This window comes from Mesoplodon bidens (genome assembly GCF_964165515.1).
Source record: "Mesoplodon bidens genome assembly, contig: HAP1_SCAFFOLD_178, whole genome shotgun sequence".
Classification (NCBI taxonomy): domain Eukaryota; kingdom Metazoa; phylum Chordata; class Mammalia; order Artiodactyla; family Ziphiidae; genus Mesoplodon; species Mesoplodon bidens.
In genome coordinates, this window is record NW_027671948.1 from 823220 (window position 1) to 845957 (window position 22738).

A 22738-nucleotide genomic window follows, 5' to 3' on the forward strand; every position below is an offset into this window, starting at 1 on the left:
TCTGGCCATCTGTAGAACGTGGAGCAGGGTCTGCCTTCCCAAGTGCATTCTGTATGAAGTGCCTAGAAGGAGGGTTTCTCTTGTTCCCTCTTTGGCTCCTTTTTTATTCAACCTCCTGGGCTTCTTTTTGTTTTAAACAGACTAGACGCTTGAAGAAAAGCTGCCATCCAAGAAGACGACGTGCTTTCAGCACACACCCCCCCCGCCCCATATGGGAATGTTCACAGCTGGATGAACAGCGAGAGGGTCCGCATGTGTGGGATCAGCGACAACAGGTAAATGCGCGTGTCCGGCTGAGGCCTGGGGAGAGCGTGGGTCCTTCCTCAGGGCTCCTGAGCAGAGCCCCCCCTTCATGTCCTCACAGCCAGAGTGGGCCCTAAGGGGGTAGGGGGGAGATCTCCTGCCTAGCTGGTGGCCCTTGATTTACAGTTTTAACAGGCAACCTGGCTCAGCGAAGCATTGCCGCCCTTTAAGAGGTTAGCCCCTAAAGCGGCCTTTCAGTGCACTTTCGTCCTTAATTTATTATTTCATATTTACGAAGGAGAATTAATCCCAGTCTATATGCTGCTTTAACTCTAAATGTCAGGAGTGTGGGCCCAGGTGGATCGGCCTTCGATGTGCTTTTAAAACAAATAGTTTGCTCAGTAATAAATGGGACGATAGCCACCCTTCACACCATTGAAGCCCAGGGTTTCTCTGCGTCCTCCGCCACCTGTTAAGCGAGGCCACTGGCTCCTGGTTTCAGTCACCCGGCAGCTCTGTTATGCTTCCTCATCAGTAATTTTGGAGTGCGGGGTAGAGGCAGCTAAGCAGTAGATAATTGAAGCTGCTCTTCCGGGTAATGATGAAACTTCTCTCTGCCGCTTGTCAGTGATTTTATCCTGGGGATTTGGAAGTTGGCACCAAGCACTTTCTTTATCGATGCTCTCTGATAACAAGTTCCAGGGGCAGCCGCAAGCAGCCTGGCACAGATGTGTGGCTTCCCCTGGAGCAGCTGACATTTGTATGATATTAGTGTGTTATCCCCCATCATTTTGATAGAGGCAGTCAAATATGGCTTCATTATCACCATGGAAACCAGTTTCATAGGACATGGTACCTAACTTTGTTTGGGGAAAAGTTTTGAAAGCCTGTCCTCACGGGTAACACAGAAGTGATTGATGTAGCCAGCTCGCAGACTCCAGCCTTGAGGTCCCCACTTTGGCTTTGGACATTGTATTACTTCATTCCTGTCCTCAGGTAGAGCTTATAAGGGTCTGCTAGGACAGCAGAGCCCGGACTGTCCTGCCCGGCCTCTCTGGAGGAAGAATTGTGAGGGTGACGTGGTTGTGCAGACTTCCTGCCTTACCCACCTCGAGGACGTAGCATCTGTGATTTCACATCCCTGTTGCCCTGCCTTTCCTTTGTTTTTCCCAGTCCCGTTGAATCACCATTCGGGGACAACTTTCAATATGGGCCATTGGGGAGGATTTTTTTTTTTTTAAGGGCAGTTGGAAAAACGGAGTTATTAGAAACTGGTCTATTCTGGGGCAATCTATGAAAGATGGATTAAGTGAGGAATGCTTTCATGAAGTTGGTGTGTCCTTCTAAATAGGAAAATTCCTGTAAACGAAGGTGACACTTCAAAGGCCGTACTGGAACTAAGGGAAGACAACCCCTTGAATCACAACGTGGTAAGAGATTAATGGCTTCTGTTGATGTGCTGAGTATCAGTGATCTGTAATCAATCGTGCATTCATTTGCCTACCATTAAAGGGCCTTTTGGGGGCGGGGCGGGGTGTTTCAGGGCAGGGCTGAGTAGAAAGCCTAGGCCGCAGGACGAAGCCTCACCCAATTTCTTCCTGGCTCGCTTTCTTGGCTGTGCTCTCCATTTACGTCCTCGTCCCCTGGTGACTGGTGGGATACGTGCCGCCTTTTCTTCGATAAGCTACGTGCCACATCAGTGCTCCCAGCTGGATAAATGTGTAGCCTCCAAGTAGACCCTTAGGGTTTCCCTTCCCAGTAAAATATGAAACAGAGCTGTCTTCAGATACCAGGGAGAGGAAGTCAAAAGACACAACTACAGTTTGACCCATGGCCTCTTTATTGATTTAGAAATGAGACAGCTCAAGTCCTTCATTCCTTACTGTCCCCCTGAAGATTGGTTTTTGTTATGTTAAAGAATGCCTCCCCGCTCCATCCGGGGAAAACGCAGTGCACATCGCCCCGCCCTAACCTGACTGGGGCCTGGGGAGGGTGAGTCCGAGTTCTGTACCCCATGAGGGTGGTTCTGAGAGCAGTGGAGTTGGTATCACCTCAGTTGCAGCAAAGAATTTCTGCTGAGAAGGTGGATCTTCCAGAGTTAATAGATGACTGATTAATGCAGGGGCCTCAAGTCTAAGGGGACCAACGTTTTCCGTGCTTTGAGGACACTAGTTGGACAACGGTGAGGCGGCAGGCAGAGGAGGGTTCTGGATAAGCGGGGGGCAAAGACCTTGTGAATCCTTTAGTTTTTAACCGTTTCGGCTCAGATGTTGAGGCTGATGTCCGATTGAGCTAGTCCGCGGTTTCTCTTTGGGATGGGCTGCTTTGAAGGCATGTCCTCGGTAATACCCATATTCTTCTTCTGCGAAGGTGGACGCGACCACGGCCCATCGGATCGATGGCCTGGCAGCGCTGAGCATGGACCGCACGCACCGGCCTGATCCGGGAAGGGCTGCGTGTCCCCGGAAACATCGTCTATTCTAGCTCGTGTGGACTGGGCTCAGAGAAAGGGCGGGAGGCTGCCACAACCATAGGTGGTCTGGGGTTTTCTTCCGAAAGAAACCCAGAGATGCAGTTCAAACCGAATACACCCGAGATGGTGGAGGCCTCCGCTGTCTCCGGAAAGCCCCCAGATGGCTTCAGTGCTATATACAAAACGCCACCCGGAATACAAAAAAGTGCTGTCCCCACGGCAGAAACACTGGGCTTGGACAGACCTGCCAGCGACAAACAGAGCCCGCTCAACATCAATGGTGCTAGTTACCTGCGGCTGCCCTGGGTCAATCCCTACATGGAGGGGGCCACGCCAGCCATCTACCCTTTTCTCGACTCGCCAAAGAAGTATTCCCTGAACACGTACAAGGCCTTGCTACCTCAGCAGTCCTACGGCGTGGCCCAGCCGCTGTATTCTCTGGTCTGTACCAATGGGGAGCGATTTCTCTACCTGCCGCCACCTCACCACATCAGTCCCCACATCCCATCATCCCTGGCCTCGCCCATGAGACTCTCGACGCCTTCGGCCTCACCAGCCATCCCGCCTCTGGTCCACTGCGCAGACAAAAGCCTGCCCTGGAAGATGGGTGTCAGTCCTGGGAACCCGGTCGATTCCCACTCGTATCCCCACATCCAGAACAGTAAGCAGCCGAGGGTGCCCTCTGCCAAGGCGGTCACCAGCGGCCTGCCGGGGGACACGGCTCTCCTGTTGCCCCCCTCGCCTCGGCCTTCACCCCGCGTCCACCTTCCCTCCCAGCCCGCTGCGGACACCTACTCCGCGTTCCATAAGCACTGTGCCAGGATGTCCACCTCGCCCTCGGTCACCCTGTCGAAGCCATACATGACGGTCAGCAGCGAGTTCCCCGCGGCCAGGCTCTGCAGCAGCAAGTATCCAAAGGCTCCAGAAGGAGCCGAAAGCACCCAGCCAGCTCCCGGGCACACCCGGAAAACAGCAGGTGAAGACAGAAAAGGTGGCAGCTCACCTCCTCTCTTGGAGAAGCAGACGGTTACCAAAGGCGTCACCGATAAGCCACTAGACTTGTCCTCTAAAGTGGTGGATGTAGATGCTTCCAAAGCTGACCACGTGAAAAAGATGGCTCCCACCGTCCTGGTTCACAGCAGAGCTGGAAGCGGCCTAGTGCTCTCCGGAAGTGAGATTCCGAAAGAAACTCTTGTCTCCTCCAGGAAATGGCTGTGCTATCTATAGATCTGAGATCATTAGCACGGCTCCCTCGTCCTGGGTGGTGCCCGGGCCAAGTCCTAACGAAGAGAACAATGGCAAAGGCCTGCCGCTGAAAAACAAGGCCTTGGACTGGGCCATCCCGCAGCAGCGCAGTTCTTCGTGTCCCCGCATGGGTGCCGCCGACGCCGTGGTCACTAACGTTTCGGGGTCGGTGTCGAGCGCCGGCCGCCCAGCCTCTGCGTCGCCGGCCCCAAATGCCACCGCCGAGGGCAGCGAGACCAGCAGGAGCTCCGTGGATACCACGCCATCCGTCATCCAGCACGTGGGCCAGCCCTCGACCACACCTGCCAAGCACAGCGGCGGCACCGGCAGCAAGGGCGCCAAAGCCAGCAACCCAGAGCCGAGCTTCAAAGCGAATGAGAATGGCCTCCCGCCGAGCTCAGTATTTCTGTCACCAAACGAGGCGTTCAGGTCCCCACCAATCCCCTACCCCAGGAGTTACCTGCCTTACCCAGCGCCCAAGGGCATTGCCATAAGTCCCCTCTCCTTACACGGCAAAGGCCCTGTCTACCCTCACCCGGTGTTGCCCAATGGCAGTCTCTTTCCTGGGCACCTCGCCCCAAAGCCGGGACTGCCCTACGGGCTACCCATGGGCGGGCCGGAGTTTGTGACCTACCAGGACGCGCTGGGGTTGGGCATGGTGCATCCCATGTTGATACCTCATACGCCCATCGAGATCACTAAAGAGGAGAAGCCGGAGAGGAGGTACCGGTCCCACGAGAGGACCCGCTACGAGGACCCAAGCCTCTGGAACCGGTTTTCTGAGATACTGGAAGCCGGCAGCACCAAGTTACATCCAGAAGTCCCCGCGGACAAGAACCTAAAGCCCAGCACCAGCTGAAATCAAGGGAAGACCGTTGTCAAGAGTGACAAGCTTGTCTATGTAGACCTCCTCGGGGAAGAGCCAGATGCTAAAACCGACGCTAACGTGTCCAAACCCGGCTTCACAGCTGAGAGTGTCAGCCAGAGTGCCGAGCCCACCAAACCCCCACCTGACCCGGCTCTACAGCCACACCGGGATTTCATTGCCCTGAGAGAGGAGTTGGGGCGCATCAGTGACTTCCACGAAGCCTATACTTTCAAACAGGCTCCGGGCCAGCCAGTCTCCGGCTTAAGCAAGGAGAATGTTCCAGCGGTAACCAACAAGGAGAACCTGGCGACGCCGGTCTCGACTCCATTCCTGGAGCCGACCCTGGCGAGCGACGGCTCTGCGGTCACGTTCGGGAAAACCCAAGAGGATCCCAAACCATTTTGCGTGGGCAGTGCCCCACCGAGTGTGGACGTCACCCCCACCTACACCAAAGACGGAGCTGACGAGGCAGGATCAACCGATGGCAAAGTTCTGAACCCGAAGCCATCTAAGCTGGCAAAGAGAATCGCCAACTCCGCTGGTTACGTGGGTGACCGGTTCAAGTGTGTCGCTACCGGACTGTACGCAGACTCCAGTCAGCTCGGCCGGGAGCAGCGGGCATTGCATGTGAGCCCCCCCCAACCCGAATTTCAGGAGCCTGACCAGTTGTCAGGTTTTTTTAATGTGTGAAGAGGAGGGGGCCGGGGGTATGATAGGGCAGGACACCGGGCTGATTTGGTTAATGAAGCTTAGGATAATTTAAATGTTTGAAATGTGTCCAGTAAGGGGACGTAAGTGGATACTTTAAGTTATTCTGTAGATTTTAAGCGAACTCCACTCGAATGCTGACAACGGAAGTTTTAATTATTGCGAAGGATGTCTAAAAGACTGCATGACATTTACCTATCAATCGCTTTGATTTCTCTGCCGTTACTGTACGTTAACAAATATACCTAAAAGCGCTGCTTAGAGTGCCTTACGTGATACTTGGTGGAGGTGTGTAGCGGCCGCATGTCTGTGAGATTCGTGCAATTTTTTTTCCACCCAAAAAACAAACAAACAAACAAAACAAAAACACAAACCTTGCTTAAAGGGATAGAGTATGTATTTAACTTGCTAGTGAATGATAGATGTTGTATAGGAATTTCCTTAAGATATTTTACTTTTAATTAAAAGACAAATAAAGCCAAATTGTTTTGCAATGTTAAGAAAACAATTGGTTTATGCTTATAAAAATGGATGAAGTTATCTAAATGATCCATTGAGTGCCCATTTTAATTACATACATGGAAGGATTACAAGAGGACAGTATTTTGTCTACCCGCTGCTTACTGTGAGGTCAGTTCTTCAAATTTTTATTACTGGAATCTTCCATAAACCTTTTGAGTTAAATTTCATTTCCAAATATACAAAGGGAAGTTTGTGGGCCATGGTCGTCTTTATTCACTGTGCATTTGTTTTCTTTTCTGTTGTGTTTTTGTTTCGCTTTCTTTGCGTCGTGTTTTTGTTTTGTTTTATTTACCTTCGAAAGAGAATGTCTGTCTGTATGCCACAGTGTATGTATGGCTATACATACACACCACATATATCTCTACATACATATGGCTTTAGGAATAAAGAGTGTGTGACTAGTTACACATAGACACTCTTACGTTTTTATCGTTCAATTTTAAAATATCTCAGTTGTATCATAAAATGTGGTTGGTTTTGGGCAAACTTTTCTTTGAAGATACCTTCCTTTAAGGTAAGGGCAGTGAAATAGCTTTGGTGGTAAGGTGTGTCTTTTTTCCATCTCCGTTCTCTTTGTAGCGTGCAGTGATGCGCTTCTCAGAGTTGGAGATGAAAGAGCGAGAAGGCGGCCACCCCACGACCAAAGACTCCGAGGTGCGCAAATTTAGCCCCGCTGACTGGGAAAGGCTGAAAGGAAGTCAGGACAAAAAGCCAAAGTCGGTTGCCCCAGAGGAGGCCATTGCCGACCAGAACGACAGTGAGAGATGTAAGTGAACCCAGGCGGCTCGCGTGTGGTACCACGTCGGTGGGAACGGGGCGCTTCCGCTCCCAGTGCCGAGGGAGGTGAGAGGAAACAGTACGCTTCCGACGGCCCAGCGTCTGGGTGCTGGCTGTTCGGAGAACGGGCTGCTCTGGCCACCCTTCCCAGCTGTGGATTGCAAGGCTGGTTGTCCTTTGGAGCGTTGCGACATCCAGGAGTGAAGCACCTATGAAATGCTGTTCCCTGGCACGCGTCTCCTTTTTCCGGAGCAATGCTAGTCCTGTAGTTAGTAATAGTCTGATACAGTAGAGCAGAGGAATGGCAGTGCAGGACCTCCAGCGTAGCAGGTATGTGTTCTGTTTTGTAGCAGGTACGGACACGGGTTTTTGGTAGCAGTGGAATGGCACTTGCAGCCAGAGCCAGACCCTCCAGAGTGACAGTCTCCTGTGGGAGGGAGTGGAGAGTACTCGGACTCTCCCTCCAGAGGCAGAGGTTTCGTTCACGTGCGATGAGGGCTGATGAAGGCCCCAGAGAGATGAGCATCATTGTGTTCTGTGGAGGCTCGTTTGCAGTCATGAGGAGCTGACACCACGCTCCCAGGCCGTGGGATCAGCGAGGCCGTTCTTCCCACCAGACGGCTGTGTTCTGTTCTGGAGGCCGAACTGGAGAGAAAGCTCGTGTTGGCCTCGAGTCACACTCTGCGGTCCCCTCGGCTGCTCCCCCACTGGGGTTGACTTCGGGCTTTGCCCTCGAGACTTCCTGGGCTAATGAGATGCGTTGGCAGCAAGTGGAGGTCTTTCTCCCACTTTCTTCAGTGTGCGTGCTTGTGGCCTGTGGCCTGCAGCCTGCTCCGGACCCCAGAAACCTCACCGGTGATGGTGAGTGAGGGCACCTAGGTGAACGTCGAGGACAGGGTGGGCGTGCAATCCTCCTGAGACGGGACAGTCGGGGGTGGTGGGCACGTTTGGGAGGCCCAGGCCCTTGGACCCAGTCGTAGGGTCGGCGTTGGCCCGCACGCTTAGGTCGTGGGTGCCTGATGCAGTTCGGGAAAATTGTGGTCAGCAGCAGCGTGTGCTTCTCTCTGCTGCTTGGAGCACTGCCCTCCCCCAGCTCATCTTTGGGGTCAGACAAAGGCCTGTGGCCAGGGTTCTGGGTAAGCCACACCGGGACCGGTGTGTCCCACGTGGCTCCCGTAGAAGGGGATTTCTGGGGCTAGTCAGTGGCGGCCTTACCCGAGGGATGGGGCTCTTGATGTGCCTGGAGTAGACGATTCCGAGCTCCTCCCCCTCGGGATTGGAATGAAAAACGGAGGGTCCAGGCCACCCTGGAGTGAAGCAGCAAGAAGGCCTCCCTCCTTGCCTGTGCTCACAGCTGACACGCAGCCCTTACCCTCCTGAGTGGCCTCATAACTCAGCTCCTAGGGAAGTTTCTCAGAGAGATGTGGTAAAAGTGGGCAAGGCCAAGTTCACGGGGATGCACTTTTCTGAGGAGGGAATCTGCCTGTTGCGGGTGGATGGTGAGGGAGGCTGGAGGAAGGGAGCGGGCAGTTAACCGGCCTCGAGTCTTCTCGCCCTTTTCTCCAGCAACGTGGCCAAACCCAGGGTGGCTGCTGCCCTTCATGTCTCAGTGGCCTCACCCACCCTTCTTCCCAGAGACGTTAGTGTGCGTCCTTCCCAGTCTTTCCTGCTGACCGTGGAGACGAGAACTCGGTGTGGCTGATGGGGAGCAGGGCCTGAGCCCCAGATGATTCCGAAAGCCCCCTCCCCCCACCGCCTGCCTCCAATCTCAGACCGACCGACGGGTCTCTTCCTGGAGCACCCGGGACGTGGCCCAGTGAGCCATGAATCGCCACCATGGGAGGGCAGCAGAAGGGTTGGGGAAGGTGAGGGGCTGCGTTTGAAAGGTTGGGGCAATGGAGGTGGGTTCCCCACCCACCCTCTGTCTTGTAGAGACGTGGGGTTTGTAAATAGCTGGTCAGGAAAGGTCACCTGAAGGGGCCACTGTTCTTACTGCAGCCTCCACGTCCAAGGCCCAGCAGGTGTTCATTCCATTCAGCTGGATATGAACGGGCCTTCTTGTTCTTGGGCCATCACGTCTTCAGCTGATATGGGCTCAGGTCCTTCTCATGGGTGTCGGTGTGGCCGAGAGCCGAGCTGTGAGCACATGGGAGCTGGGACGGGGATTTGGGGCGGGCATGGGTCCCAGAGAGGGTCCAGGACGCCTTCAAGATGCCTTCCCCCTTCTGAGGCAGCCCCTACCCATGGAGGGCCCAGGAGCTTCTAAGGTGGTGGGTGCTGTTTGCACGGCCCTGGTTGTCCTGGCGCGGGTGCATCTTGTTGCTAGGGGTTGTTTAAAAAAAGGAATTAACTTGAAAACACAGTGGCCGAGATACTCATTTATTCTTTATGATCACATGGGTGGCTGAGTGAAATTTTTATTTTGGAAGTTCACCAAATGAGTTTGGAGGTTCCTCAGACTTGGAAGTTCATCACTAGGAACCCTCAGTGGCATTTGAAGATGGGGCGGGGCAAGGAGGCATTGGTCCCTTCCTTCTCAAACTTGGAGTAACCATCTCCCTTGCGAACCACTTGGCTGGGACAGGCCTAGGTCCTGCTCAGTGGCAGTGCCTGGCCAGGAGCTGGAGGAAGGCTCAGTCAAGGGGCTTCATGAAACTTCTTTGCTCAGGGAACTTCTCTTCCAGCTGAGCACCTGCACGTTTGTAAACTACTTTGGAACAGAGATCCCCTGCACTCCTTCTGTAGCGGGTGTAACTTTGAACAAGGTTAGCCCTGACTGGAGGTGCTATTACAGTTAAGCTACAGAGAAGGGGATTTTAATCCTGGGGAGCCTTGCAGCGACTCAGAACCCTCTCACCTTGTTTAGGCCTCACTGGGCATGGCTCAACAGTGGTGAGGGTGCTTTGTTGCCACAGTGACTTGTAAATGTTGCTGTGGTGATGCTTCTGTGAGGTGATGCTATGGTACAACCATAATGAATTTGGGATATATGTGCTGTGAGTCATAGGACCATGCTGCAGGGACCACGTTCACATCTTGCTTAGACTGGGTGACCAAGGGCACATGGCTTCCCACTTTTAGAAGGGCCAAAAGTAGCAATGATGGCAAAGCCTGATGGTTAGGATCCCCGTGCATCTATTTATCTCCCCATCTCTTTTGCCCTCAAGGGTCATCCTCGTGTGGGTCGTGGTTAGAACAGTCTTTGAGAAGCTCCAAGTGACACGGAGCCTCTACCCCATAGCTGGTGGCCATGGGCATCTTGGGCAGTCGGGGTGGGTGTCCTTCAGGGTTATTACTGGCCTGGGTAAGGTCACACTAGCGTAAGGTCTTGGTGGGCCTTAGCTGAGGGGAATTGAGATCTTTGCCCTAAAAGGCTCTGGGGTTGGGGGAAGGGTGGATGGACCTAGTTTGGAAAAAGAAACTTTCAACTTGGACATGGGGGTTCTTAAGGTAGCCCTTCCATCCCTCCATGGATCCCCTCCCACGGAGCTTTTAGGGAAGGCTGATTGGACCAGAGAAGTCCAATGGTGTAACCAGCAGGGCTCACCTCTTAAAATTTCCTACATTTCAGGCCTGAGATTCAGGCTGGTCTGAAAGTCTTGGCATCTTTTGGTTAAAGGGATTTTTCCAGCCTTTCTCTGTGCTGAGCCCGGCCCGTGATTATGAAGCCCACCCTGGAGGGAGGCTAGCAGTAATATTCCCACTTTTTTTTTTTTTTGCGGTATGCGGGCCTCTCACTGTTGTGGCCTCTCCCGTTGCGGAGCACAGGCTCCGGATGCGCAGGCCCAGCGGCCATGGCTCACGGGCCCAGCCGCTCTGCGGCATGTGGGATCTTCCCAGACCGGGGCACGAACCCGTGTCCCCTGCATCGGCAGGCGGACTCTCAACCACTGCGCCACCAAGGAAACCCAACATTCCCACTTTACAAGTGAAGGGGGCCGAGTTGTAAAGCGGCGCCATTCCTGCCCGAGTGTTTAAGAGGGTCACAGAGCAGCCCGAGTGAGAGTTGCAGCACGCCGTCTTCACCGGGCCTGCGGTAGCCTGTGCTGCATCACCCGTAAGCACAGGCCAGGAGTTTGGTGTTTCTCCTGCTGCCATGGCAGGAGACCCTCGCGGTTGGGGTGATTCCACCATTCCGGCAAGACTAGATGGGGATCTCTCCCACCTTGGGATACCCTTGGAGAAAAGCTAAGTGTGTTCCACCCTTGAGAACACAGGTCAGGCTAGCCCAGGCCAGGGTGAGGTTCATCCCCACAACTGGCTGCCATTAAATGCTGGGAATGCTCCCAAGAGAGGCTGATCAGGGGACCAGCCTGCTGAGCAGAAGTGGGAGTGATACTTGAAGTGGTCTAGGGAGAGGAGGAGGAATGCGAGCAGCATGTGAGGGGTGTGTCCATGATTTCATCTAGAAAAACGGGCTGTGGGAGCTTAGCTCAGGTGTTAACGAAATACCAAACTCATACACCCACCCCCACCCCCGGCCGGTGATGGACACAGGGTCATCTTCGGGGAACTCTTTAACAGCACAGTGATCATTATGGAATTATTTGTGTGTTAGAAACAATGTGACTAGCAAAGCAGTTGAACTGTTTCTTTGGCTAGAGCAAAAGTGAGGAGTGATGTTAGGCTGGGGTGATTGGAGGAAAAGCCCTAAGTGGATGCTAGATTGAGCAGAGGGGCAGGAGCAACACAGGCGGAGCTGAGGTGTGAGTACTTCAGCCCTGCCCGCCGCACCCCCCCACCCCACCCCCACGAAGGGGGTTGGAGTCTTGTCTTTGAAATGTCCTTAGATGCTTGTTGCCTGGGAAGGAAGGCGTGGAGACGTGCCAGGTGGGTGACTGGTGTCACTGTGGGCCTTCTTCCTAGACAGGAAATAGGAGCAGCCCCTCGATGGCAGTGAAATGCTTTCCCCCCACGGGTGTGGAAAGAGGACAGACGGACTTGTAGCAATCTGGTTGAGTTCTTTGAAATTGCCCTTGACCCTTGTGTGTGCACCAGGAAGCCTTTCCTTTCCCTTTGCCAGGCTCCTCTTGCCTTGGTCTCCCCAGCTTCCCAGCTTCCCAGCCTCCCACCATTCTTTCCCTACCCTTTTTCTTCACCCTCGCCCCTGCTGACCCAAGTGAACATTGGTGCTATGTCTGTGTAGATGGCAGTTGGGGGCTATTTGGTCTCTTGATGACATCAGCCTTTTTTGTTGACTAGCAGCTGTTTCCATAGTCATTTGTAGCTCTGCCCTGATTGGTTGGATCTTACTGTGAGGTCACTCACCCCCCGTTGTAGCTCTGCCCTGATTGGTTGGATCTTACTGTGAGGTCACTCACCCCCCCTTTAAAAGTAAGCCACCTTGGAGAGTTAAGCAGTTAGGGAGTGATCTCACATGCCTATAGACGGATGGTGTAGATGCCTCACCTTGACCCTTGAAGGATGGATTGTGAGTGGGCTACGCACCTCATTTTCTGCTTTCTTTGCTGGTTGTGTTCAGCTGTCCTTCCTTTGGGACGTCTTTCTGAGGGTTTTGTGCTTGCGGCGTGTGAGGCCCCTGGTCTCCAAAGGGGGGTGGTCTGTTGGTAGCAGATTGCCTTGGGCGTGGGGGTCCTGCCTGCTCCTGGTGACCTTTGTTCCCTCCTTTCCGGGTTGTCTCCCCTCCCCTAGGGGAGTGTTATGATGGAAGCAAACCTGACCGCTTTGAAGCCCCAGAAGACAGTGATCTTCCTGAGGATATGGACACGGAGCCCCCCAGAGAGTCCCCCGCGGACCAGGCGGCCCCGGACGCGTCACGCAGCCCCACCCTCCGGCTGAACAGAAAGCGCAAGGTGTCTGGCAATAGGAACCACACTGAGACCACTGTGCTCCCGGAGGACTCTCTGCTGAAAGCCAAGCGGAGACGGGTCTCCAAAGGTGAGCTCGGTTTGGCTTCGGGCCCGCAGGGCACCCTACGGAAGTCCTGGAGCGGAGCAGTGGAAAGTTCCAGTCCCACCCTGGATCCCTGGGGGGAGCCACTCACACCTCCCCACCCCACACCCCCATCCCACCCCCCACGCCCCCAAAGCCAGGTGGCGGGGCTGGAGCCCAAAGGTGGCCAAAGGCAAATAGACCGCCTCCCGAGACTTGGTGACAAGTTCCAGCCAACACAGTGACCACACCCCTCCCCTCCCCCACCCCTGTTAGTGATGTGTAAGACAGTTTGTTCCCCGCACCACCACCCCCGCCCCGGGGGGCTTCTTCATTAATTTGTAGTTATTTCTCCATTAGCTGACTGGCCTGAGAGGGAAATGACAAACAGTTCCTCTAACCACTTAGAAGAGCCACATTATAGTGAGCTGACCAACCTGAGGTGTGCATTGAATTAACAGGGCTCCATCCCAGAAAGCAGCGCCGCTTGCTGCACCTTAGAGAACGGCGGGAGCAGAGAGCAAACCTGGCCGGCAGGGCAGGAAGGAAGTGATCCAGGCGGTTCAGCCTGCGGTCACCCCCCAGGGCAATAGCATCTCCGAAGAGAAACCTGGCAGGAAAAGGGCAGAGGCCAAAAGCAACAGCAGCTGGTTGGAGGAGTCCCTTAAATGCAGTGACAATGAACAAGGATACGCACGGGGCGGGGGGCGCTCCTGGAGGGTGGATCACCCGCCCTCTGTGGGAAACGGCCCTGGAGGGGACCTGAGCGCCATCCAAGTTGACAAGAGTAGCGTGTGGCGAGCGGGGAGTTTTCTTCCTGAGGTCCTTTCAGCCTGCACACTTCCTTATGGAATGGACAGTGAGGCGGGAGCTCGACTTCCTGGGCTGCTCCTCATCACCCAGCCCGCGGCTGGGCAGGAAGGGAAATCTTGGGTGACCCCGGGCGCTTGTCAGTGCCGTCATTCCAGCCTCAGGCTGTCCCCAGTCGCCCTGTCCCGAGCACCCAGGCCCCCCACGGGTGGGGACGGGAGCGCACGAAGGGCTGGCTTCTGCCCTGTCTTGCGGCCCTTTGAAGCGACTTGCCATTTGGCGTTTCGTGGGTTAGCCTATTTGCCGGTTGAATGTGGGATGATTAACATATTAGCGCTTTGAAAACATAATTGGTATATCTTTAAAAACTGAAGCTGCTCCAACGATCAGTGCTAACAATGGGCTTTTCTTTCCTCACCGGCTACAACTGTGTAACGCCCGCTGCTTCTCCCCCTGACAGATGTGCTGTGCATGGACGAAGAAATGGATTGGCAGCCTTCGCCCCTGCCGCAGAAATACACCGACAACAGCGAGAAACCATCCGGGAAGCGACCGTGCAAAACCAAGCATTTGATCCCTCAGGAGCCCAGGCGGGGCTTGCCGCTGCCAGGGGACTCCTAGGTGGACAATGCGGATGGCAAGGTACCTCTTGCCCCTGGCTCTCCCCCGCCCCCCGGGCCCATGCAGGCACATCCCGCCTGCCTGCTTCTCTGCTTCTGGGGACAAAGCTTTCCTTTTCCTGAACCCCTCCCCCCAAAACGTCCCTGCCCCTTCCTAGGGGACGTGTCTCCTGGGTGGTGGTGAAGTTTCCAGCTAGTAAAAATGCAACCCCTTCCTCGCGCCCCGCCTCCCCCAGACTGAGAGGAGGAAAAGTGCTTTCCTCCACTCAGGTTTGTAACTCAGGGAGGAGGCGAACCAGGCGGGTGGAGGAAGGACAGCCTGAAATGTGTGCGCTGCCTGGTTTCGTGATAGGTGACCGTCCGGAGATTTTGAAAGCGGCCTGAGCCCAGTTCCGGCTATGATCTTTCGCCGGCCAAGCAGGACCAGAAGCCCTTGGACTGTTTGCAGCAATTGTTACCAGCTTCCCAGGCCTCGCAGCTGACATGGTCAAGCTCCCCTCCAGAGACCACCCAGTCCCGCCCGATGCCACCGGAAGCGCGGAGACTTATTGTCAATAAGAACGCGGGCGAGACCCTCCTACAGCAGGCCTCCCGGCTTGGCTACGAGGTGAGCATCCTTGTGGGTGCCCCGGATCAGGATCCACCGGCTGCTGCTCCTTGGGTGGGGGACACACTGGCTGGGGATGGGGGGCGGGTCTCAGAGCCCAGCCCCCTCCACGTGGCGGGCTGGGCTGGGTGTTCCAGCAGGGTGTTTGCGTTGGCTCCCGCTCACACTGCGGGCTCTTTGGTGGCTTGTTCAGTCGTGGTGTGAAAAGAAAGGCAGGCCTCTCTGATGTTCCGTTCCCGTTCAGGCAGGCAGGCTGCTTCGGCCAGTCTGGCTCACTTATCTCTGATATAAAATCTGACCTAACCCAGGGCTTGGCGACCAGGGGAATTTTAATGAGCCCTTTTGGATTCTGAATAGCAAGAAGGAGAGTAGTTATTAGCTCTACTAACTTGTGCTGTTTGGGGCAGAGTGATGCCCCTGTGGGGTAGCGGGTGGGAAGTGTCTGTGCAGAGTAGGGGTGGGAGTGGGGCAGACCTGAGCAGTCTCTTTCTGAGAGGGCACGGGAGCCGAGGGCTGATGGGCGGGGAGCAGGGGTTGAGCCTTGCACAAAACTCCCTGTCCACACTGCTGTATCCCAACCCAGCACAGCTGATGACAGTGATGGCCTCTATTGCTAGAGCAACATAGAAAGATAGCTGATATCTGCCTAAGCCCGTGTGATCTGTAGTAACTCCTTTCACCCTGTTAACATCTTCACTTGGGAGTAACGCGTACTAGCCCACTCTCGGATGAGGAAACTGAGCCTCAGAGGGGTTAGCTGATACCCGTACAGGTAGCAATCCAGCAGTGCTCCACAGCCCACCACGCTCCTCAGCAAGACTGGCTCACACTGGAATTGCCCTTTTTACAGTTCAAAACCTCTGTGAGACAGATGACTCTCCATGCCGGGTGCAGTTCCCCCACCATACTTGTCAGTAGCAATTGTGATGTAATAGCCCACAGGGCAAAGGCATTTTTCTGTGCTGGCATCAGCCCTCTGGGAGTTGAATGGTGACAGTAAAACGCGGTTCAGCAGGCTGAGCGTGGAGGTGTGGATGAGCACTGGGGTGGCAGGACCCAGGCTGGCCCGGAGCCCTGGCGCCCACACCCTCAGCCAGCTCTGTGCCCCTGTCCCCCGTCTCCCGTCGTGTCCCCCCACCCCGGTCCATAGTGCCGTGAGCCCTTGGAAGTGTGCCTGCCTTGGCCTTAAGGCATGACTGTGGGTGGGAAGTTGGAAGCACTAGGGCTATGCTTAGTTTGGGGTGTTTTGTTGTTGTTGTTGTGGGTTGAATGTGCTGTTGTTTATATCTACACGTCTCTTGGAGACCTCTCCATTAGCTAGAGAGCACTTTCTGGTAGTTAGCGCAGTTACTTGCAGGTGAAGTCCAAGGAGCACCCAGTTGGTTTCCCAAGAGCTGAGAGCGGGCGCCTAGGAGGACAGAGCAGATGTTGCACATAGTGTTGAGCTAGACCCCCCCGTGGTTGAGAAGATAGTCTCCTTGCTTCCAGCAAACGCTGGAGGTGGGGGGGAGACCCCTAACCCCAACTTTTGGGTTAGGGTTGAGAAAGTAGCCTCCCGCTTCCAGCAAATGCTGGAGATGGGGGGGCGGGGTGCTGCTGCACCCGCCGTGGAGGGCGGGGCTCCGAGCCCCACCTGTGAACTTGGCATCATTTCCAGCAGCCTCCCTTTGGGACCAGAGAGGTCAAAAGACCCTCGTTGGTCCTCTAAGACAGTTTCCATTTTGGTTTGGTGGCTCTGAGGCCTGGACCAAGGGGCACTTGATCCATCCTTTTTTAGGCTACCTGGCCTTTGATTGCACAGGAAGCCTTGGGAATGTTTACGGTCGGATTTGTTTTTTTCTTCAAATGTAAATTTCAATATGTAGATTCCACACATCACCAGTGTTGATGCTGAACATTGTGACAAGTAGATGAACGCTTTCAACTTTGAATCCAACTTTCTGGGATTTCTCTGGGCAGAATTTTAAATGTTGGGATGATGGCCCATTTGGGAGATGTGGCAGCTTCAACCTTTTCAAATTGAAGGACAGTTTGCTTAAGCAGATAAGGGTGTGGTTTGGGAGGGTTTTCCTGAAGTTTTGTCTTCAGCATTCTTGGTTATTTTCTTCTGCTTAGCCAAAGATACCATGTGCAGTATAAAGGCTGTCTGAGCTTTATGTCATGATAATGTGGTTCTGGAAGTTTAGAAACACACTCTGGCTTCAGATCCGTGTTAAATAGATCACTTGCGTGGCCAAAGACCTCAAACCTTTCCCTCCTGGGAAAAAGGCTTCTATTTCTTAGGCTAAAACGCTAGTGTGCAACCACATGCTTGTGCCTTTAGCGGTGATGGTTAAATTTTCTATGAATTGAATAAGTCATGTTTTTAAAAAAGTTAATGAGGCATTTAATTAACTCACAACGTCGGGCTTATGGCCTTTATGGTTACATTTTGCGGGTAGTGGCATTCGGCTTATAGCCGCTGAACAGAGAGCTGTCCGACAAAAGCAGTTTGACTTTGCTCGGGAATGGCTGGGCTGCCCTTCAGACACTCCCGTTTATTTCTAGCGGAGAAAATAAACCAAGGAATGTGTTGCGTCGACAGACTCGCCCCGCCTCTTCACCTTTCAGTTAGAGAAAGTGTTGGTGGCGACGGTTGCCATCCATTTAGAGGCCATCACCCTCCTAGCTAGGAGAGTGTAGTTAGCCCACTTGACCCCCAACAGAGAAGGCCTGTGGGATGCTCGTCACAGCTGGATTGCATCCCTCTAACTGGGGCCCTCTTGGGCCCTTTGAATCTTCCCAGCTGACCAGGTACCAAAGACCTGAGTTATAGGTCTAGTACTTCATGTTAATTGAACTTGGGGTTTAATATCTCTGGGCCTCAGTTTCCAAGTGTTGAATGAGGATAGTACTACCTTCCTTTCCTGGTAGCTCCTGGGTTCCTGTGGGTGACAGAAGACGTCCTCATCTGGGGAATGAGAAGCACTGTGTAAACAGTGGGATCAACGTGGTTGAGTTAGGACAGCCCGTGGCAAAAAGTCTGACCTGGCCGTGGGGCTACTGCTGCCTTTGCTGCCATCTTCCAGGAGAAGAGAGTTGACTTACCCACCAGCTTGGACGGCCTTTCATTTCTAGGTACCCTTGAATCTGCCCTAGTAGTGATGAAGGTTTCCAGGTGAAGGCCATGATTGTCACAGCAAATAAACCCTGGGTTGAGTAAATTGATGTGTGCACAGCAGTTGGTGGCGTTCAGACCTGATCCCAGAGCCACGTGACAGGGCCTCTCCGTGGCTGGCGCACACAACTCATTAGCTTGCAGCCGTCCACTCAAGTCTGGCTAGTGAGGGCCTGCTAAAAGAGCAGCAGCTTCATGCGGTATCCTGGATACCAGGGCTCGGGGCAGGTGGCCTGGGAGCCCAGAGGATTGTGGGCTTTCTGGCAGGTTGGGATGTAAACGGAGAAATGCATTCGTGGGCGTGCCTTTTCTCTTCCTCCTCTTGTTTTGGAAGGGAGCTGCTGCAGTGACCTGAAGTAACAGGGCACCAATGGCCAGGTTTACCAGCATGCCCCATTAGGTTCACGTGGTAAGCAAATGGAACATTCTAGTTCGCTCCCAAGTGAGTGGTCACCTTTGATTGGCGTGTCCTCCAAAGGGCATAAAAGGTTTTACAGAACCCATCTCGCACTTATGGGCGGCTAGAATGACCCCCGTTTTAGGTTTAACAGATGAGTTACCTGAGAGATGTCACAAGGAGGCCTGTTCTGACCCCATCCCATCCCCCCTTACCCAGCAGACCATGTGTTGGGCCACATGCACGTTCTGCCTACTCCCAGCTCTCAGAACCTGACGGCTCTCTGCTGGGCACGACTTACCCAGTATAAACAGTATAATGTGTTTTCTGGTGGCAAATGCTTTCGATGTGTCTGAAAACTTTCTTAAGGTAATAAAACATTGAATAAGTTCCTGCTCTGCTTACTGGGAGTGGTTCATATTAATATTTTAACAAGCCAAAGAAAGAAGGTTAATAACAGTGATTCTAATGCACAGTGTTGACACAGAACATCTCCGGGGGCGGGGGTGAATGTTTTATTTGATTCTTGAAATGTGGAGGTTGCAGCCTGTGGTGTATCAGGTTCCTGTCATTAACTTGAGTAAATATGAGAATATTAGACTGATTCTGCCCCGAGAGGGTGGAGTGAGGCAAAATAGAGGGTGGGGTTATTGGAGGCATTTTGTGTCATTCCTCGAGGATGGAGGGAGAGAGCTTCTCTTTAACTCTACTTAACGTACAGACAAGAGCATCTGAGGCCCAGGTTCTGATTTGGGGTCTTAACAGGGGGCGCGAGGATGTAGCTGACCTGTGTGTCCCTGCTTCTCTAAGCTGGGGAATGTTCTCTGGCTGATTTAAGCTCTCTTTAAGTGTTGGTCATCCATACTTTGATCTAAACTTGTGTTATCGTCCACTGCCACTGACTGAACAGACCCATCAAGTGAGAATGGTCTGTGCTTGGCAATGTGTCATCTAAGATGTTAGCAGCTGTGACACTTCTGTACTGGTCACGTCGGCCCCTGGGCTGAGGGCTTTCATCGCTATCCGAATGCGTCCTCTCAGCAGCCCTGTGGAAGCTTGGAGAAGTTCAAGGGTAACTTGCCCATGGCCAGGCCACTGGTGCAGCAGAGCCTTAGACAACACTGTCTGCATCTCCAAGCCCTTCTCACACACTCTCACCCCCGACCAGGATGCCTGCCGCCTGCCCGCGCTATGGTGGGCTTTTGGCCCCAAGGATGTATGCCTTTGAAAGTGGGCACCGCCAAGCTATGGGGAGGTCACCCTTACAAGGTTCACTGTATGGTTGTCTGATGGTATCTCCTCTCCTCTCCTCTCCTCTCCTCTCCTCTCCCCGTAGGAAGTGGTCTTGTACTGCCTGGAGAACAAGATTTGTGATGTGAACCACCGCGACAATGCGGGTTACTGTGCCCTGCACGAGGCTTGTGCAAGAGGTTGGCTCAACATCGTACGACACCTCCTTGAATATGGCGCCGATGTCAACTGCAGTGCCCAGGATGGAACCGGGTCAGTGGCGGTCTTGCTCTTGGCCTGGCCCTGCTGGGGCATAGGCAGTGGTTCTCAGGGTGTGCGGGGAACCCCAGAAGGAAAGATGGAGAGTGAGTGCCATGTAAGCACACTGGTGGTGGAGTCCTCTAGAATGGAATCGGACAGATCTTTCTGGCAAATTTACATAGAACTTTAAAACTCTGTGACACTCTTATGGACAGAGGTCCCTGAAAATGTTGAGCCTGCATGAATAATCAGGGGTGTTCTCTTTTAAGACCCTGGACTCTTCACCAGCGTCTGTTGAATCTCACTCTTGAACATATATGTGAGTTGAAAGTTGCAGGAGTACAGACAGGTCCAGTGGCAACTGGCTTGATAGGACCTGCCGTGTCCACCCACATCCCCGGGCCTGGCCCCCACTCTGTCCTTGACCTCGGTTTATTGGCCAGAGGCCCAGGTCTGAGTCAGCCCAAGCATCTTCCTGGTTGTACCTGGGATGCCACCACGAGGCAGGGCACTGGGGCTTTCCTGACGGTCATAAAATGAGCAAAACCGTAAGGTATTTGGTGGTTCGTGGTTTCCAAATCGCATCCTTTCTGGATGGGACTGCGGACAGTGTTCCTGACCCCAGCGGACACGGGCAGGAGGACTCTGTATCCTCCTGAGAACTCGCCCTGCCTGTCGACTGCTTCTGGGCGAGAGGGTTGATCACTCATCTCCAAGTTGGTTTCAGGAGAGGTTCCACTTTGCCCCCAGTTTCTTTGACAAACTGCACTTTTTGGGTTTTGTTTGTAATGGTATAACAATGGCTTGTCGTATCTGCTTCCGTGATGCTGGGATTCTTCCCCCCACCCCTCCGTACGTTACCTTCTTACAGTCTGTCACTATTTAAGTTCATTGGAAACGTTTTCATCTAGGCCTGAGTTCCTCCTTGGGCCATGCATTAAGAGAGATTTGCATTGAAGAATTAGGCCTGAGATGGTCCCTTCACCTGTCCCGTAAAGGGTTATGTGTTGAAATAACAGAGTAATTTGTCGCAGCGACCGTACACTCACCTCCTCGGTGAAATAGCGCGCCTACGAGGCTTGGCCGCACACGCTCGATTTTGCCCCGTGTCCTTAGAAGCAAGCGTCGCGTGCACGGGTGTAATCCCCCGCACCTCTCCTAGGCCTCTCCACGATGCTGTCAAGAATGATCATCTCGAAATTGTCCGCTTGCTCCTCTCCTACGGTGCTGTTCCTACCCTGGCTACATACTCAGGTAGAACCATCAAGAAAGTGAACCACAGCGAACTTCTGGAGAAGTTCTTAACAGGTACGGCAGAGGTCAAGACACGGTCTTGTTCAAGCATCTAGACGGTGACTTCACAGCCTTTCACCTGGGTTCCCCCTACCCCCACCCCCCCGTTTACTCTAAGTGACCCTTTACTGGGAAAAGCGGCCCAACGTTAGTCTGTCAAAGAAGAGATACATACTTTGAGTTTTGCGAGGTGGGGGGCTGGAAAACTCTTAGCTAGCCAGGCTAGCTTTTGTTTGGCAGGCTGGGGCGGTGAGGCGGGCAGTCCCTCAGGAAGGCGGGTGGACGCGTGGGGAGGTTTCAGTCACATACCTGGAGGCGTGTGCAGTGGGACTTGTCAGGAGGTGACACCAGCCCCAGCGTGAGATGTTCCCGAACTCCAGCAGCATTTGCCTCTTACCAGCAGGCGTTATCTTGTTTCTCTCTCTCTCTCTCTCTCTCCCCCTCTCTCTCCACACTGTTGAAATAACCTGCAGGCTCCTGACGACGGTAACCCCGGTTGCTCTTCGGAGTTCTCTGGCAGCTGTGTGTGTGGTGAGCAGCCTTGTTCGTTTCAGTTGGGCTTGTGGGGGTGGGGGTGGGGGTGGGGGTGGTGCTGTGAGCAGGGCTTGCTTGGGAAAGAATTTTTCCAGGGTCCTTTTTGGAGAACAGCTGGAATCTTGCTCCAGCTTACTGACCTCTCTCTTGTTTGCCCCCCCGGTTAGAACCAGATGATGAAAGTGGTTACGATGTTTTAGCAAATCCCCCAGGACCGGAGGACCAGGATGACAGCAACGAGGCCTATGGTGACCTATTGGAATCTGAATTTTCCGAAGACCCCGTTTTGCCGTGTTATAACGTCCAGGTGTCCGTCGCTCAGGGGTGAGCGTGGCCAGCGTGTGGTCGAGAGCCAGCCCAGCTGCTCTGTGGGGTGGCAGGAGTTAGAAATCCCCTTCAGCAGATGAGGGTGGATGGGTTGGGGGGTGAGTGAATTCCTCACCAAGTGTCCACCGACCTCACATAATGCAGTGGAACTTTTCCAGAAAAGTTTGGGGGATGGGAGGGCTCCCCAGCCAACTGCCCTCATTGGAACACACCCCTAGAGCCCAAAGGACACGGGAGTCAGCGACTGCAATTGCACAGTTTCAGTCACTAAACTCTTGGGGAAGGGATCCTCCCCAAACGGCTACCATAGGGGCCTTCCAAGGCGCGTGAGGTCCACGGGACAATACTGATGTGTACCCTCTTCTCGTATAAGATTAGAGAAAGCCGTATGTGGCACCTGGGATCTTATGTGTCTTCAGATTTGCTTAGATCGAGTCTTGTCCCCACAGTCGGGCCACTGTGCCCCATGACCAACCCTTCGGAGTGAACACATCAGGAAACCTTGCTCTGCTGTGTGTTGACCCCGGTGCTTAAGGAGTAGCATCCTCCTTGGACTCTGAGGCTGGGACCGTGTCTGCCTTTGTGGTGACATTGTATTCGGGATAGAGATGATAAAACGTGGCAGGGTATCAGGAAGGATTGTACCACCTCCCTTCTCGAAAAAGCCTCACTCCCGGCAGCATTGAGGGGCGGGTTGGAGGTGTGGGAAAGGCAAGGAAAGCCAGGTGACCTCGAGTGTTTCTCATGCTCTCTCCGTGAGGGCCGGAGGAGAGG

At 53.8% G+C, this 22738-nt stretch overlaps 1 protein-coding gene across 1 annotated transcript; it reads left to right on the forward strand.

The window, feature by feature from the left end:
- Positions 1-156: 156 nt before the first annotated feature.
- Positions 157-21250, forward strand: LOC308610772 (BCL-6 corepressor-like; the record flags this gene model as incomplete). Its single annotated transcript, XM_081259783.1, is given in 19 exon segments — positions 157-275; positions 1595-1673; positions 2614-2667; positions 2669-3907; positions 3909-4817; positions 4821-5456; positions 6116-6141; positions 6143-6167; positions 6639-6825; positions 12489-12734; positions 13089-13166; positions 13169-13246; positions 13249-13515; positions 13999-14156; positions 14160-14180; positions 14511-14528; positions 14532-14765; positions 19656-19822; positions 20973-21250. Coding segments are annotated over 19 exon segments (4728 nt in total), but the record flags the coding sequence as incomplete, so codon positions are not given.
- Between the last annotated feature and the right edge of the window lie 1488 nt (positions 21251-22738).